This window comes from Gorilla gorilla, chromosome 4, assembly GCF_029281585.2.
Source record: "Gorilla gorilla gorilla isolate KB3781 chromosome 4, NHGRI_mGorGor1-v2.1_pri, whole genome shotgun sequence".
NCBI lineage: Eukaryota > Metazoa > Chordata > Mammalia > Primates > Hominidae > Gorilla > Gorilla gorilla.
Genome location: NC_073228.2, coordinates 135,575,079 through 135,592,253, shown reverse-complemented (window position 1 = coordinate 135,592,253; position 17,175 = coordinate 135,575,079). Strand labels below are relative to the sequence as shown.

Here is a 17,175-nt window from a genome sequence, read left to right as displayed (position 1 = left end):
CAGCCTTTTTGGCAACCAGGGACCCTTTGTGGAAGATAATTTTTTCACGGATGGGGCTGGGGAGGTGGGGAGTTGCCATGGTTTCAGAGGCATTAGATTCTCATAAGAGTGTGCAACGTAGATCCCTTGCATGCACAGTTCACAATAGGGTATGCGCTCCTATGAGAATCTAATGCTGCCACTGATGTGACAGGAGGTAGCGCTCAGGCAGTAATGCTCGCTCACTCGCTTGCTCGACCCAATTCCTGACAGGCCACTGACGGGTACTGGTCCACGGCCCAGAGGCTGGGGACCCCGACCTAAAATGTACATTGTTAATGCTTATAGTTGTTTGGATATTTGTTCAATTGTAGTATCGCATTTTTTATTAAAGCTGAAAGATGAAATTAAATGAATGCTTTTACATAAGTGAATGGGACTTAATTTTTAAAGTTCTGTAGTAGTTACTTAATGATAGAATATTATTAAGAATAGAATATAATAGTGAATATTGTACCATCCAAAGAAGTTATCTTCTAGGGCCAGTTTTCAAACTATTTTTTTTTTTAAATAAAAGCTATGGATTTTGTTTCTGAACACCTTGGCAATTATTTTGAAGTCTTCTACCTTTTGAGATTTGTGATTTAATTTAAAAATAGCATTGCTGATAAGATTAAGGAAGAACACTACCAAATTCTAGCAAAATAATATTCACTTCTTTATAAATTGCCAGTCTCTTAACAGTTTGAAAAAACATAAAGTGTGTTTCACTTTCACCCTCTGAAGCTTTTGGGTGTACAGGAACATGATTTCTGGCCTAAAGTAGGCTGACATCTTAATTATTTTTTTAAACAATATTTAATCACTTTGTAATTATATAAAGAATACAGAATTCAATTCTCTTTGAAAAAGTGTTAAAGTTCTTTTTGACCTCCATATCCTAATCCTGATCCCCTTTTTGCCTACCTAGATTAAGGCTTTTTAACCTTGGCTAAATATATTTTAAGAAAGCAAATATTGGCCAGGCATGGTGGCTCATGCCTATAACCCCAGCATTTTGGGAGGCCGAGGCGGGCGGATCACAAGGTCAAGAGATCGAGACCATCTTGGTCAACATGGTGAAACCCCATCTCTACTAAAAATACAAAAATTAGCAGGGCATGGTGGCGTGTGCCTGTAGTCCCAGCTACTCGGGAGGCTGAGGCAGGAGAATCGCTTGAACCTGGGAGGCAGAGGTTGCAGTGAGCCAAGATTGTGCCACTGCACTCCAGCTGGCAACAGAGCAGGACTTTGTCTTAAAAAAAAAAAAAAAAAAAGGCAAATATTACTAACATCTTTAGCTATCTTATTGTAGAATCTTTATATTCCCTTTTTTTTTTTTTTTTTTGAGACAGTCTTACTCCATCACCCGGGCTGGAGTGCAGCAGTGGCATGATCTCGGCTCACTGCAACTTCAGACTTCTGGGTTCAAGCGATTCTCATGCCTCAGCCTCTTTCATAGCTAGGATTACAGGCGTGTGTCAACACACCTGGCTAATTTTCATGTTTTTAGGATAGACAGGATTTTGCCATGTTGGCCAGGCTGGGCAAATTTTTAAAAAAGAGTTAACAGGGCTGGGGGCAGTGGCTCATGCCTATAACCCCAGCACTTTGGGAGGCTGAGGTGGGTGGATCACGAGGTAAGGAGCTCACGGCCAGCCTGGCCAACATGGTGAAACCCCATCTCTACTAAAAATATAAAAATTAGCCAGGCGTGGTGGCAGGCACCTGTAATCCCAGCTACTCAGGAGACTGAGGCAGGAAAATCGCTTGAACCCGGGTGGCAGAGGTTGCAGTGAGCGGAGATCGCGCCATTGCACTCCAGCCTAGGTGACAGAGTGAGACTCTTGTCAAAAAAAAAAAAAAAAAAAAAAGGAGTTAACAGAAGTGTTATCTGTGAAATATAAGCATAAAACCATGAGTTGTTGTTACTGAGTTATCATTATGTCTTGTTCTGTTTGGGAAAAATAAGTTTTTTGTAACCCAGAAACTGTCAACATCAGTTTTTTTATGTGTTGACAGTCTGCAGTTTTAAAAATAAGAGATTGAAAACAGTCAAAAATTTTGAACTTCGTTCAACCATTCATTAATTACCAAATGTGTAGAAGAAAAAGCCACAATAAATGCATTTACTTTATTTCTTTCTTGATAAGAATTTTGATAGAGCGTTGTGTAAATATGTGACTCTGTCTAAAAAAGACTTTTTTCCATGTTTTGCTCATGATTAACATAAGAATTAACTATCTTAATGATTGTTTTCAAGGCTATGAAAATGAGCCGGAGATCAGCTGATGCCAGTCAGAGAAGTTTGGCATATAATCGAATAGTTGATGCCCTAAATGAATTCAGGTACATATTGCCCAGCTTTCCATAATGCAGTAATTCATAGTGTACACAGGAAGATTCATTTTTTCTTTAACTTGTTCTAATAAAATTTGATTTCTTTGTCCTATAGTCATATGATGGTGTAATTCAGTAGACCATTGGCTCCTATGTTATTACATCTCAAATGTGCTTGAGAATCAAGCACATTGAGAGCCATCAGTGGTATGTTTTTCAGTATTGGGCCATTTGACAAGCAAATATGACCAGGAAAGACCCTTGTTCTAGCAAAAGTATGCTTTGTTCTCTCTTGGGATCCTAGATGTAGGGACTGTTAAGTGTTATTTAACCAGTGGTAGTAATCAGATATTCTTGAATACATGAGATACAAGGATATGTGGATATAAGGAACATGCACTTGATATTCTAAATGGCTTTGTTGCTTGATCCTTCCTCTAGATATGGCACAGTGAATAGTCCTTCCGCTAGGGTTTTCTGGCTCAACGAAGCTTGTACCTGAAGCCCCAACAACTGCTGTAGCTGTCTTCTAACTATGTGACATACATATTACAAATGATGTTATGTTGGGAATTAGTATACTAAGTGACTGATATGTCTCCCTCGACAAGAGATTCGGTTTAGGTCTACTTCATTTTCTCAATCTTTCCTCCTTTAGACTAGAGAGATAGAATAGCATAGGGAGTGAAAACTAAGACTCTAGAATCTGTCAGACAGACGTGGATTTTAACCCTGGCTCTGTCATTTACTACCTCTGGTGATCTTGGGCAAGTGCATTAGCGTTTTTGACCCCTAGTTTTCTAGTATAAAATAGGTAAATTCAATTTAGTAATAATCTAATAGATTGTTATAAGGATCAAATGAAATTGTGTGTGTAAGGTACTTAGCAGAATGCCTGACATTAGTGGCACCATTCTTTTTTTTTTTTTTTTTTTTTTGAGGTGGAGTCTTGCTCTGTCACCCAGGCTGGAGTGCAGTGGCGTGATCTTGCCTCACTGCAACCTCTGCCTCCTGGGTTCAAGCAATTCTCCTGCCTCAGCCTCCTCAGTAGCTGGGATTACAGACGCGTGCCACCATGCTTGGCTAATTTTTTTTTAATTTTTAGTAGAGATGGGGTTTCACCATGTTGGCCAGGCTGGTCTCAAACTCCTGACCTCAAATGATCCACCCACCTTGGCCTCCCAAAGTGCTGGGATTACAGGCATGAGCCACTGAGCCTGGCCTATGGTAAACATAACCTACAGCAGTGCTTCCCCAACTTAAGTCACTTACATCATATCTTAACAATTTTGCCAAATTTATATATCATGTATACTTTTTAAATTTAGTGTTTCTCTTTAAATTTGACCATCTTTTATACCTAAATAAATCTATTTCAACATGAAACTTCATTACCCTAGATAGGGAAACAATATGCTTTACCATAATAAAACTAGCTATAAAAATAAATTTATAGTAACTAAAATTAAAAATGTGTATCTGGGCCAGGCATGTTGGCATGTGCCTGTAATCCCAGTACTTTGGGAGGCCAAGGTGGTTAGATTGCTTGAGCTCAGGAGTTCGAGACTGGCCTGGGCAACATAGTGAGACCCCGTCACAAAAATAATAATAAATGTGTATTTGTATACCACATTATGTACACTACGTACCACTGTGTAAATTTTATTATTACCAGTAGTCTATGTACCTTACTTTTAGAAAAACTACATTTTTTTAATTGACAACTGTGTGGTCTCTTACTGGGGCAGGGATCTTCTAGATTGTTGTTTGTTTAAATGGACCATCACATCTTGGAGTGAAAGGCTGTTTTAGTTCGTGTAACTGCAGGATTGCTATGATGAAATTGTAGGCATGCCATACATATATATAAAATTTTAAAACTTTTAAAATATATAAAACATTTTTAAAACTGAGCTAAAGAGTGGTAGATTTAAATTGAAGAAGTTTATGACTATTGTATAATAATCATTTACTTGACTCAATTATTGAGAAAGAGAATAATGTCTACTCATTCATTTGGTTTATGCATCATAATGTTTAGGATAAAAGATGTGAAAAGCTAGTTAAATATATCTTACTGTTCTGTACAGTACACTCAGTGGTTAGGGGAAATGTAGAGAAAAACACAGAGAATTTATTTTCACCTTATATTATTTTTTGGTATTAGAAATAATTTGTACAGGCAAAAACTGTATTTGAGATGATATTTCTGCCATATATTAATTTTATTTTAACATTAATTTTAAGCATTTATTATATGGAGCATGCTAACAAATAACATTTTAATTTAATATTTTTATTGTGGTAAAAATATCTATAACATTAGATTTAGCTTTAGAAATCATTTTTTAGGTGTACAGTTCAGTAGTGTTAAGCATATTTACATTGTTTTGAAATCAATCTCTAAAGCTTTTTCATTTTGGGACACTGAAACTCTAGTGATACAGTAATCAGTGTGGGTTTTTTTTAGTTTACTGGCATCTTCACTCTTTATATCTGAATTATATGCAAAGTTATTCATAATTTCATTTCTTCATACTTAAACCATAAAGGTTGAGATTACCACATTTTGGTTGCCATTCATGATTAAATAAAAGCATTATATGAATGTTTTTTATAGATGAAGTGTAGGAGAAATCAAATACATTTGCAGAGGGAATTTAGAGCAACTTTTATGAGCTGCCTGATGTACAGTCTACTTTGGCTTCATAACTTCTCAATTTATATAGCCCTGTTTGTATGTTTCTAGAAGTTATGTGAAAACACAAAATTTGATGATTTTATGAATGTAAGATGGAAATAATTTTAACATCAGGATTATTTGCTTGAGATGACAATTTCTTTGAGTTGTATTGTTTTAATATAAATGTTTAGGTATCTTCTTTATGATTTAGGAGGTAAATTATACAAAGTTGCTTAAACCAAATGTTAATGGTTTAGGCCTGCCTAGGATACATATCCTAACCATTGATTTGATATTTCAGTAAGTGTTCTACAGTTAAGGAAAAAGAAGCCCATATTAAGCTCAAGATAAGTGGTTTTCTGTTTTCTCAATGTTGAACACAGTTTTTGAAAGCAGGTAAATTGTAGGTGATGGAATTCCAGCCAGCCAGCAGACATTTTATGTGACTACTGTGTTTTTTTAATAAACATTTGAACCTTTAGGCCTGTAGGCCAGGCAAGCTTTCTTTAGTTTGGCATAGGCTGTATCTCTCTCAGTCAGTTGTATTAACCCATATATTGTATAATTTTATTCCTGCCAGGCCTCGGAAGATTATTAGTTTGTACTTCGGTTTTAGGAGTTGGTGATTTATAGCCATTAATCTAGACCTTATTCTTTTTTAATTTGTAGTGCAGTCTGATTTTCGTGCATCTTCTGATACTATCCATGTTTGTGTCTGAAGAGCTAGACCTGCACAGGCTGAATAATGACTATCCCTTCTTTCTTTTCTTCTGGAATGTTGAGAGTGGGAGTGGGGGACAGCAAAACGAAACAATAACTAAATGGTAAATTCTAAGACATGCCTATCTCTTATATTGTCTATTTCTTGGCCACTCTGTATTATCAGTTAAGAGTATAAATAGCTGTAAATAGCTTTATTTTTCCAGTTTGATGCATGAGTTTATGCACGCACGTGCCCACGCACACAATGAATAGACTTAATTTGAACAGTTTCAGATTTACAGAAAAATTGAGCAAATAGCAGTTTTTTCATATAGCCCTCTTCCCCAACCTACAGTTTTCCCAGTTCATGCGTTATTTATTTATTTATTTATTTATTTATTTATTTATTTATTTATTTGAGACAGTGTCTCACTCTGTGGCCCAGGCTGGAGTGCAGTGGCACAATCTCAACTCACTGCAGCCTCTGCCTCCCAGGGTTCAAGTGATTATGTGCCTCAGCCTCCCGAATAGCTGGGTTTACAGGCGTGCACTACTACACCCAGCCAATTTTTATATTTTAAATAGAGATGAGGTTTCACTATGTTGGCCAGACTGGTGTCAAACTCCTGGTCTCAAGTGATCTGTGTGCCTTGGCCTCCCAAAGTGCTGGGATTACAGGTGTGAGCCACCACACCTGGCGTCAGTTATTAATGTATTGCATTCGTATGATATAGTTGTTAAAACTAATGAACTAATGTTAATACATTATTACTAACCAAAGACCAAAATTTACATTAAAGTTCACTCTGTTGTATAGTTATATGGTTTTTATTAAATGTATGATGTCATATACACACCATTATAGTATCATATAGAATAGTTTCACCGCCCTAAAAATCCCCTGTGCTTTACCTGTTTATCCCTACTCACTAACTGCTGGTAACCACTGATCTCTTTACCTCTTTACTTTCTCTATATTTTTATCAATTCCAGAATGTTGTATGCTTGAAATCATATGCTATGTGGACTTTTCAGACTGGCTTCTTTCACTTAGCCAGTCTTTCATAAGATTCTTCCTTGGTGGTGGTGGTGGTGTTGCTGTTGTTTTTACCTAATAGCTCATTTCTTTTCATCATCGAGTAATATTTCATTATATAGATGTAACACAGTTTTTTAATTCATTTTCATTCACCTATTGAAAGATATCTTGCTTGTAGCTTTTGGTGATTATAAATAATACTGCCATAAATATTCATGTTTGGGGTTTTATGTGGACATGTTTTCAACTCAGTTGGAAAAATACATAGCAGCATGATTGCTGGATATTATGGAAAAATTATGTTTAGCTTTGTAAGAAGTGATCAAACTGTCATCCAAAATGACTGTACCATTTTGCATTCCCACCAGCAATTAGTGAGAGTTCCTGTTGCTCTACATCCTTGTCAGCATTTGATATGGTCAGTTTGTCAATTTTAACCATTCTAAGAGGCAGGTAGTGATGTATCATTGTTTTAATTTGAAGTTCCCCAATGACATATGTTGAGCATTTTTTCAAATGCTTATTTGCCATCTGTGTATCTTTTTTGGTGAAGTGTCTGTTTGGGTTTTTTGTCCTTTTTAAGTTGGCTTTTTTTTCTTATTGTTGAGTTTTGACGGTTTTCGTTGTTGTTGTTTTGTTTTGTTTTGGATACCAGTTCTTTGTCAGATTTAAAAAAAATACTTCTTACAGTTTGTGGCTTCTTTTTATAACAATGTCTTTCACAGAGCAGAGTTTTTAATTTTAATGCAGTCCAACTTAACAATTTTTCTTTCCTGTATAGTATTTGGTGCTGTATCTAAAAACTCATCACCTAATCAAAGGTCATTTAGATTATCTCCAGTGTAATTTTCTGTCTACTTTATAGTTTTGCATTTTATGCTTATGACTATGATCCATTATGAATTAATTTTATGAAAACTGTAAGGTCTTTGTCTAGATTCATGCTTTTACATGTGGATGTCCAGTCATTGCAGCACCATTTGCTGAAAATACTTTCTTTTCTCAATTGAATTACCTTTGCTCCATTGTCAAAGATCAGTTTATACTCTAGTTGTGTGAATCTGTTTGGGGGCTCCCTGTTCTGTTCTATTCTGTTCTGTTCTGTTGATCTCTGTAACTATATATGTGTGTATATATATATATATATATGTGGCTATTACCATGCTTTTTTTTTTTTAGTTGACAGGTAAAAATTGTGTATCTTTATAGTGTATAAAATGATGTTTTGATATGTGTACACATGTGGAATGGCTAAATCAAGCTATTTAACATATCTGTTACCTCACGTAATTATCATTTTTTGTCATTAAAAGACTTAAAATCTACTCTTAGCAATATTCCAGTATATAATATTATTATTAACTGTGGTTGCCATGATGTGTAATAGCTCTCTTGAGCCCTGAAATCTTTTTTTTTTAATTTATTTTTTTTTTAAGACAGTCTCACTCTGTCCTCCAGGCTGGAGTGCAGTGGTGCGATTTTGGTTCACTACAACCTCCACCTCCTGGGTTCAAGTGATTCTCATGCCCCATCTTCCCAAGTTGCTGGGAGTACAGGTGTGTGCCTCCACACTTGGCTAATTTTTGTATTTTTAGTAGAGGCAGGGTTTTGTCATGTTGGCCAGGCTGGTCTCAAACTCCTGGCCTCAAGCGATCTGCCCACCTTGGCCTCCCAGAGTACTGGGATTACATGCATGAGCCCTCATGCCAAATTTTGTGTCCTTTGACCAACATCTCCCTTATCTCCCAATCCCCATGCTATCTTAATTACTATATCTTTATAGTAAATCTTGAAGTTCAGTAGTATCAGTCCTCCAACTTTGTTTTTATTCTTAAGTATTGTGTTGATTATTCTGGGTCTTTTTTGTTTCTATATAAACTTTAACATCAGTTTGTAGATGTCCACAAAATAACTTGCTGAGATTCTCATTGGGATTGTGTTGAATCTATGGATCAACTTGGGAAGAATTGACGTTTTAACAATAGAGTCTTCCTATTCATTACCATGGAAACTCTTCCCATTTATTTAGATCATCTTTGATTCCTTTCAACAGAATTTTATAGTTTTCCTCATATAGACCCTGTGTATATTTTCTCAGATTTATACTTGTTTTTTGGGGGGGCAGGGGGAGGGAACCTAATGTAAATGGTATTGTTTTTAATTTTACATTTCAGTTGTTCATTGCTGGTCTGTAGGAAAGCAGTTGACTTTTGTATATTTACATTGTATTCTGCAACCTCATTATAATCTATTAGTTCCAACAGTTGTTTTTTTCTTTCGATTGATTCTTTGAAACTTTTTATATAGAAAATCGTCTTCTACAAATAAAGACTGTTTTATTTCCTTTCCACATGTATACTTTTTCTGTCTTCCTTCTTTCCTTCCTTCCCTCTTTTTTCTATCTTTGTGTCTTTCTTAGAGCCCTAGCTATAACTTCCAGTATGATATTGAATGAGAGTTGTGAGAGGACACATCTTGACCTTGCTCCCAGTCATAGGAAAAAAAAACATCCAGTCTCTCACCATAAGTATGATGTTAGCTGTAGGTTTCTTGCAGGTATTCTTTCAAGTTGAGGTAGTTCCCCTTTATTCTTTGTTTGCCAGGAGTAGATAATTATTGATTCAATTTTTTAAGTAGACGTAGGCTATTCAAGTTAATCTGTTTCTCTTTATGTGAGTTTTGGCAGTGTGTGTTTTTCAAAAAATTGATGCATTTCATCTAAATTTGTGGGCATAGACTTGTTCATATAATTCCTTAATTATCCTTTTAACGTTCATAGTATCTGTAGTGATACCCCTCTTTTGTTTCTGTTATTTATAATTTGTGTCTTTTTGTGTTTTTCTTGGTTTCCTGATAAAGGCTTAACAATTTTACTGATCTTTTCAGAGAACCAGCGTTTGGTTTTGTTGATATTCTCTATTTTCTGTTCAATTACAATAATTTCTGCTCTAGATTTTACTATTCCTTATCTCTTGAATGCTTTAGTTTTATGTTGCTGTTTGTCTAGTTTCCTAAGATTAAAGCTTAGATCGTTGATTTTAGATCTTCTTTTCTAATATATGTATTCAATACTATTAATTTCCCTTTAAGCACTCCTTTTGCTGCTTTCACAAGTATTGATAAGTTGAATTCACATTTAGTTCAAAATATTTTAAAATTTCTTTCAAGATGTCTTCTTTGACGTATGTGTTATTTAGATGCATGTTTTCAATCTCCAAGTATTTGGGGATTTTCCAGTTGTCTTTTTCTTACTGATTTCTAGTTTGTGATTTGAGAACATACATTGTATGATTTCTATTATTTTAAATTTGCTAAGGTGTGTCTTATGGCCTAGAATGTGGTCCATTTTGGCAAATGTTCCCTGTCAGCATAGGAAGATTGTGTATTCTCCTGTTTTTGGATGAGGTATTGTATAAATGTTAATTAGATTCAGTTGACTGATGGTACTGTTCAGCTCTATTATATCCTTACTAATTTTCCGCCTGATGGATACGTCATTTACTGATAGAGAAGTGTTGAAGTTTCTAAGGAAAATAATGGATTTATTTCTTCTTGCAGCTCTGTTTTTGCCTCACATACTTTGATGCTTTTTTGTTAACTGCAAATTCATTAAGGATAATTATGTCTTCTTGGAAAATTAGCTCCTTATCATTATGAAGTGCCCCTCTTTATCTCTGATAATTTTCACTGTTCTGACCTCTGCTTTGTCTGAAGTTAACACGGCTATTAGTCCATTTTCGTACTGCTATAAAGAACTGCCCAAGACTGGGTAATTTATAATGGGAAGAGGTTTAATTGACTCACAGTTCAGCATGGCTGTGGAGGCCTCAGGAAACTCGTAATTATGGCGGACTGTGAAGAGGAAGCAAGGCACCTTCTTCACAAGGCAGCAGGCAGGAAAAGTGCCAAGTGAAGGGGAAAGAAGAGCTCCTTATAAAACCATCAGATCTGATGAGAACTCAGTCACTATCACAAGAACAGCATGGGGGAAACTGCCTCCGTGATTCAAATACCTCCACATGGTCTTGATCCCTTGACATGTGGGGATTATGGGGATTATGGGTTTACAATTCAAGATGAGATTTGGATAGGGACACAAAGCCTAACCTTATCGGTTATTCCAGCTTTCTTTTGATTAGTGTTAATGTAGTGTATCTTTTTCTATACCTTAACTTTTATTTTATTTTATTTTTGAGATGGAGTCTTGCTCTGTCATCCAGGCTGGAGTGCAGTGGTGCGATCTTGGCTCACTGCAAGCTCCGCCTCCCGGGTTCACACCATTCTCCTGCCTCAGCCTCCTGAGTAGCTGGGACTCCAGGCACCCGCCACCATGCCCGGCTAATTTTTGTTTGTATTTTTAGTAGAGATGGGGTTTCACCGTGTTAGCCAGGATGGTCTCGATCTCCTGACCTCGTGATCCACCCTCCTCGGCCTCCCAAAGTGCTAGGATTACAGGCGTGAGCCACTGCACCCAGCTTCTATACCTTAACTTTTAATCTATCTCTGTCTTTATATTTAAAATGGGTTTCTTGTAGACAACATAAAGTTGGTTCTCTACCTTTTAACTGGTGTATTGAGACCACTCACATTTGAAGTGATAATAGTTGGATTAGTATCTATCATATTTGTAACAGTTTTCTATTTATTTCACTTTATGTTTTTATCCTCCTCTTTTTATGTCTTCTCTGGTTTTAAGCAGTTAAACGCTTCCATTTTTCTCTCCTCTTTTATCATGTCATTTATATTTCTTAAAAACTTCACTTTTTAGTGTTTGTCCTATAGTTGGCAATACACATTTACAACTTTCAAATAACCATGTACTGCTTCACAGGGAGTGCACATATTTCATAACAAAATATTCCAATTTCTCCCTCACATCACATCCCTTATAACATTGCTGTCATTCAATTCAATTTTCCATTAGCTATGATCATTCGATATATTGTCATTTTTATTACCCTAAACAATTATTTTTCTATTAGGTCAATTTAGAATAAGGAAAATGAAAGACTTTATTTTACATTTATTACTTTTCGGATACTCTTTTTATGTAGATTCGCGTTTCTAACCTGTTTTCTTTTCTCTGAAAAATATCTTTCAACATATATTAAATGTCATTTTTTTCTGCCATCAAATCTGTCAGTTTTGGTCTGAGGAAGTCTTTCTCTTTTCCTTTTGAATTATTTTGCTGGATACAGAATTCTAGGTTATTGTTTTTCTTTCAATGTTTTAACCATTTTTCTCCAGTCTCTTTTTTTTTTGCATAGTTTCTAACAAGAACTCTAATGCAGTTCTTACTCTTCTATAGGTAAGGTTGTTTTTGTCCTTCTTACTTCCATTAAGATTTTGTCTTTGGTTTTCTGCAGTTTGAGTATGATATATATAGGAGTAGATTTGTTGGTATTTATCCTGCTTGGTGTTCTGTGAGCCTCCTGCGTCTATGGTTTGTTGTCTGTTACTAATTTTTTTTAATTTGAAGCTATTATTCATATATTTTACTTCTCCATTTTGTATTTATTACATGTATACTTTTGTAATTGTACCACAGCTCCTGGATATTATTTTTTATCCTTTATTCTCTTGGCTTTTCAGTTTCGGAATTTTTATTGACATACCTTCAAGTTCATTGATTCTTTCCTTGGTCATGTCCAGTCTGCTGATGTGCCCATCAAAAGCATTCTTCATTCCTGCTCGTTTTCTTTTTTTTTTAATTGCTAGCATTTCCTTTTGATTTTTTAAATGACTTTCCATCTCTCTGTTACATTATTTGGTCTTGCATGTTGTCTATTTTAAACATCAGAGCAACAATAATCATATATATTATATAAAATAAACATATTTATCATAATTTTCAATTCCCATTCTGATAATCCTAAAATCTTTGCCAAATTTGAGTTTGATTCTGATGCTTTCTTTGTTCAGACTAGTTTTTGTTGCTTTCTAATTTTTCATTGATAGCTATATATGATGTATTAGGATATAGGAACTGAGTTTAATAAGATTTTAGTATGAAGTTTTATATCAACCTAGCTAGGAGGCTTAGATGTGTTTAATGTTTGCTGTAATGTTAGTTGTAGGTGCCAGAAGCCTCACTTTCCCATAGTTTCCTTTTTTTTTTTTTATTTTAAACTCCTCTTTCTTTAGTTTTCCCCAAGAACTACTTCTTTGAATAGATTCTGTGTCCTGCGGCTCTTTTAGTTGTAATCTGCATTTGTTACACTGGAGCTATGGTGATATGGAAGTAAGGTGTTGGAGAGAGGAAGGGGAAATGTTCTGTAATCTTAAAATTAAATCTGATTTTTTTTTTTTTAGTCTGAATTTCTGGGATGTGACCTTTGGAAGTATTTCTTAGCCATCCCCTCTCCCTGCCGCCTGTTTTTCTTTCCAGAGGCCAGCGAGGAAGGCTGCTTCTCTCTCAAGTCAGATAAGGCTCTGGTAAAATAGTTTTATTTGGAGGGCAGACCTTTGTTTTGGAGAATGTTCTAGTAATATTTCAAAACTGTTACTTTGTCACTACCTCTGTCCGAACCATAGCCAGATGTTTCTCTGATTTTCACCATGAAAATATGGTAGTACCCCATGAAAGTGAGGAGGTCTCCCTAAGACTAGGTCCCTAGGAGTTTTTGTCACTGAGAGGAATTCACACTCATTCTTCAGCAGTTAGTCAATTACTATTTAAGTGTTCCTGCTGGTTATTGGCTCCAAAGGCTTCTGCTTCAGGGAACTTGATCTCAGTTGTCATTCTCTGTATTTACCCATTTTTTCAGTTTTCAGAGTGGTGGTTTTCCCTCTGTCCGCAGTTTGGTGATGTAACTAAGAAAAGTCATTGATTTTTCAGTTCCTTCAGTTTTTCCCTTGTTCTGAGAACAAGAATAATGACTTCCAAGCTCTTTGCAGGTCAAAGCTGAAATTGGAAGTTCACATATTTTTAAATCAATATTTTAATGTAAGAATACATTGAACTGAAGTAAGATTTAAAACTTTGTTGAGTTAAAAACTGAAATTGGGCCAGGTATAGTAGCTCATGCCTGTAATCCCAGCACTTTGTGAGGCCAAGGTAGGTGGATCATTTGAGTCCAGGAGTTCAAGACCAGCCTGGGCAGCATGGTGAAACTCTGTCTCTACAAACAATACAAAAATTAGCCAGGGTTGGTGGTGCATGCCTGTAATCCTAGCTACTGGGGAGGCTGAGGCAGGAGGATCAGTTGAACCTGGGATTCAGAGGTTGCAGTGAGCCGAGATTGTGCCATTGCACTCTAGCTTACATGACAGAGCAAGACCCTGTCTCAAAGAAAAAAAAAAAAAAAAAGCCAAACAAACCACAACCTAAATTGATCTAGACTTTTCTTTGGAATTTAAATTACGTCATAAACCTATGCTTTTTTTTTTTTTTTTTGAGAAAGAAAAAAAAAACCATTCAGATACTGCTGTCACTAGAGAAGTATAATGAAAACTGTTTCCCAAACTCCTACAGTTTGATTAGTAGGTATGGGGCTAGCATCTACAGTTCACAAACTCTTTTGGTAATAACTAGCTTAAACTTTATTCAGGGGCCAAGCTTGGTGGCGCATGCCTGTAATCGCAGCACTTTGGGAGGCCACGGTGAGAGGATTGCTTAGAGTTTTGAGACCAGCCTGGGCAAAAAAAGCAAGACCCTGTGTCTGTTGATAGCACAACAGGGTGACTATAGTCAATAATAATTTAATTGTACATTTAAAAGTAACTGAAAGAGTATGATTGGATTGTTGGTAACAAAGGATATATTCTTAAGATGGTGGATACCCCATTTATCCTGATATGATTATTACACATTGTACCCCATAATTTATATTACACTTACAGTGTACCCACAAAATTTAAAATAAATAAAAGACCTCATCTCTAAAGTAAAAATTTTCGAAGTAGCCAGGCTCAAGTGGCGTGCGCCTGTAGTCCCAGCTACTTAGGAGGCTGAAGCTTGGCAGGATTGGTTGAGCCTAGGTAGTCAAGGTTGCAGTGAGTTATGATTGTGCCACTGCACTTCAGCCTGGGTGACAAAGTGAGACCACATCTCTCTAAAAAAAGGACAAAACTCTTTTCAAGGAGAAAAATTACCAAATTGTGTCTTTCTTCTGCACTACTGCAATGGAACTATAAGCCTTGTCTTACACAATTGCTGTTCAACTCTTAGCAGGGATGTCAGAGTCAGCATTTGAGAGCAGTTTTGTATTGAAATAAAGAGCAATTTCTGATTCTTCAGAGTGATTATATATGCAAACGAAGGTGTCTGTGTGTTTTATTGAAATCAGGACATTTTGAACCTAATATCCTGATAAGCTAAAATACTATCAATTGGGTAAAATTGGTTATTTATTATCCCTAATGGTTTATGACAGCTTTACTCTATATACATTCCCTTGTAGCCCAGTGCATGTGCCACCAGTGCCTGTGCTCTTTACATAGCTGAAAGATTGAACTTAACCACAATTCAAACACACACACACACACACACAACTAGAGTGGTTTCTCTACCTATAAAATAGGCCTCTTATGAATATAAGTAGTATTTGAGAACTATGAAAAGTTATAGCCTTGTATTTTTCTAAATTTAATCTACAGTTGTAATTTTTTTTTTTTTTTTAACTGGAGTGAGGCAGGATTGCTTGAAAGCTTACTCAAAGATTCTTAAGGAGCCAGGCGCAGTGGCTCACGCCTGTAATCCCAGCACTTTGAGAGGCTGAGGAGGGTGGAACATCTGAGGTCAGGAGTTTGAGATCACCCTGGCCAGCATGGTGAAACCCGTCTCTACTAAAAATACAAAAATTAGCTGGGTAGTGGCGGCTGCCTGTAGCCCCAGCTACTGAGGAGGCTGAGGCAGGAGAATTGCTTGAACCTGGGAGCCTCGGAGGCGGAGGTTGCAGTGAGCTGAGATTGTGCCACTACACTCCAGCCTGGGCAACAGAGCAAGACTCCATCTCAAAAAAAAAAAAGAGATTCTTAAGGGTTTTGCTTCCCCTGAAGTAGATATTATGCCAGTAATACAAAAGAAATGTGCAATGAATAATCAGGTATTTCATTTGTAGTTTTTTATTTTTTGTGGTTTAAATTGTTTTTGTTTTTGAGAGAGGGTCTCAAAACACTCCTAGGCAGGAGTGCAGTGGCAGAGGATAGCTCACTGGAACCTTGATATTTTTAAATATTTTTTAAATATGTTGTATAATGGGGTTACTATGTTGTCCAGGCTAATCTTGAACTCTTGTCCTCAAGGGATCCTCTTGCCTCAACCACCCACAGTACTGGGATTACAGGCATGAGCCACCGTGCCTTGTCTGGTTTAAGTTGTTTTAGTTTACTTTGTTTACACCAGAATTATTATTAATACGTTTTATTGAAATCCAGACATTTTATTTTATTTATTGAAATCAAGACATTTAAAATTTTGTGGGTACATTATATGTTTTCGATAGTTCTTTTTGCTTATTTGCTTGAAAGAATCCTTCAGGATTCTTTCTGAGTATCACATATTGCATTAGTATAAGGCAGTGAATCTTTGCCCTTGAACTTGCAGTTAATTATACTATTGGATTGACAAATTCTTTTCTGCAGTCACAAGCTTTGTGGCAAGGGCCAAAAGTTTCTGCTTGGGCTCTGAGGAAACACTGTCATTATAGATCCAGCTGAAGTCACCAGAATAGTAAATATTGTCATAAGACTCCTTCCAAACAGGATACTGATCTTGCTCTTAGATTTTAAAAGACTTTTTTATTTTTCAAAATTTTAATTAAATACTTGTGAGTCAATTGCTATGGTATTATATAGTACAAATGGCCTAGACTTAGAATTTCAAGATTGCCTGGAATTTACAGCATGCGAGTTATAAAATCTGTAAAAGTATATGTCACTATTATGTGCCTTTCCATTTGTATTGTTTGATTATTTTGCTTCAGTTGCTGTGCAAATATGAAAGGGATATTAAATATTCTTATAATATTTTATAATTTTCAATAGGAGGTCTACCTATATAAGTACTTTCACATATACAATTGATATTCACCATTTGTGGATTTTGTATTTTAGAATTCACCTACTTGCTAACATTTATTTGTAACCCCAAAATATATTTGCAGTGCTTTTGCAGTAATTTGTTTACATGTGCAAAGCAATGAAAAATGTGAGTTGCCTGATGCATATGTTCCTAGTTTAGATCAAGCAAGGTCTAATGCTCTGCCTTCTTGTTTTAATTCTCATACTGTTAACAAATACACTTTTTTGACATTTATTTAGTGTCAATTTTTTTGCATTTTTGTGCTTTTTGTTAGTGACTTTGCTGTTAAAAATGGCTTCCAAATGTAGTGCTGAAATGCTGTCTAATATTCAGTGTAAGAAGATGGTGATGTACCTTACAGAAAAAATA

At 35.9% G+C, this 17,175-nt stretch overlaps 1 protein-coding gene across 2 annotated transcripts in view; it reads left to right on the top strand.

The window, feature by feature from the left end:
* The window catches only part of FNIP1 (folliculin interacting protein 1), a 159,188-nt gene that overhangs the window by 99,489 nt on the left and 42,524 nt on the right, over positions 1 to 17,175 (top strand). For both annotated transcript variants that reach the window (XM_019027844.4, XM_019027841.4), the window contains one exon: positions 2,282 to 2,367. In XM_019027844.4, coding sequence (XP_018883389.3) covers positions 2,282 to 2,367 — 86 coding nt within the window. The remainder of the gene's footprint in view (positions 1 to 2,281; positions 2,368 to 17,175) is intronic.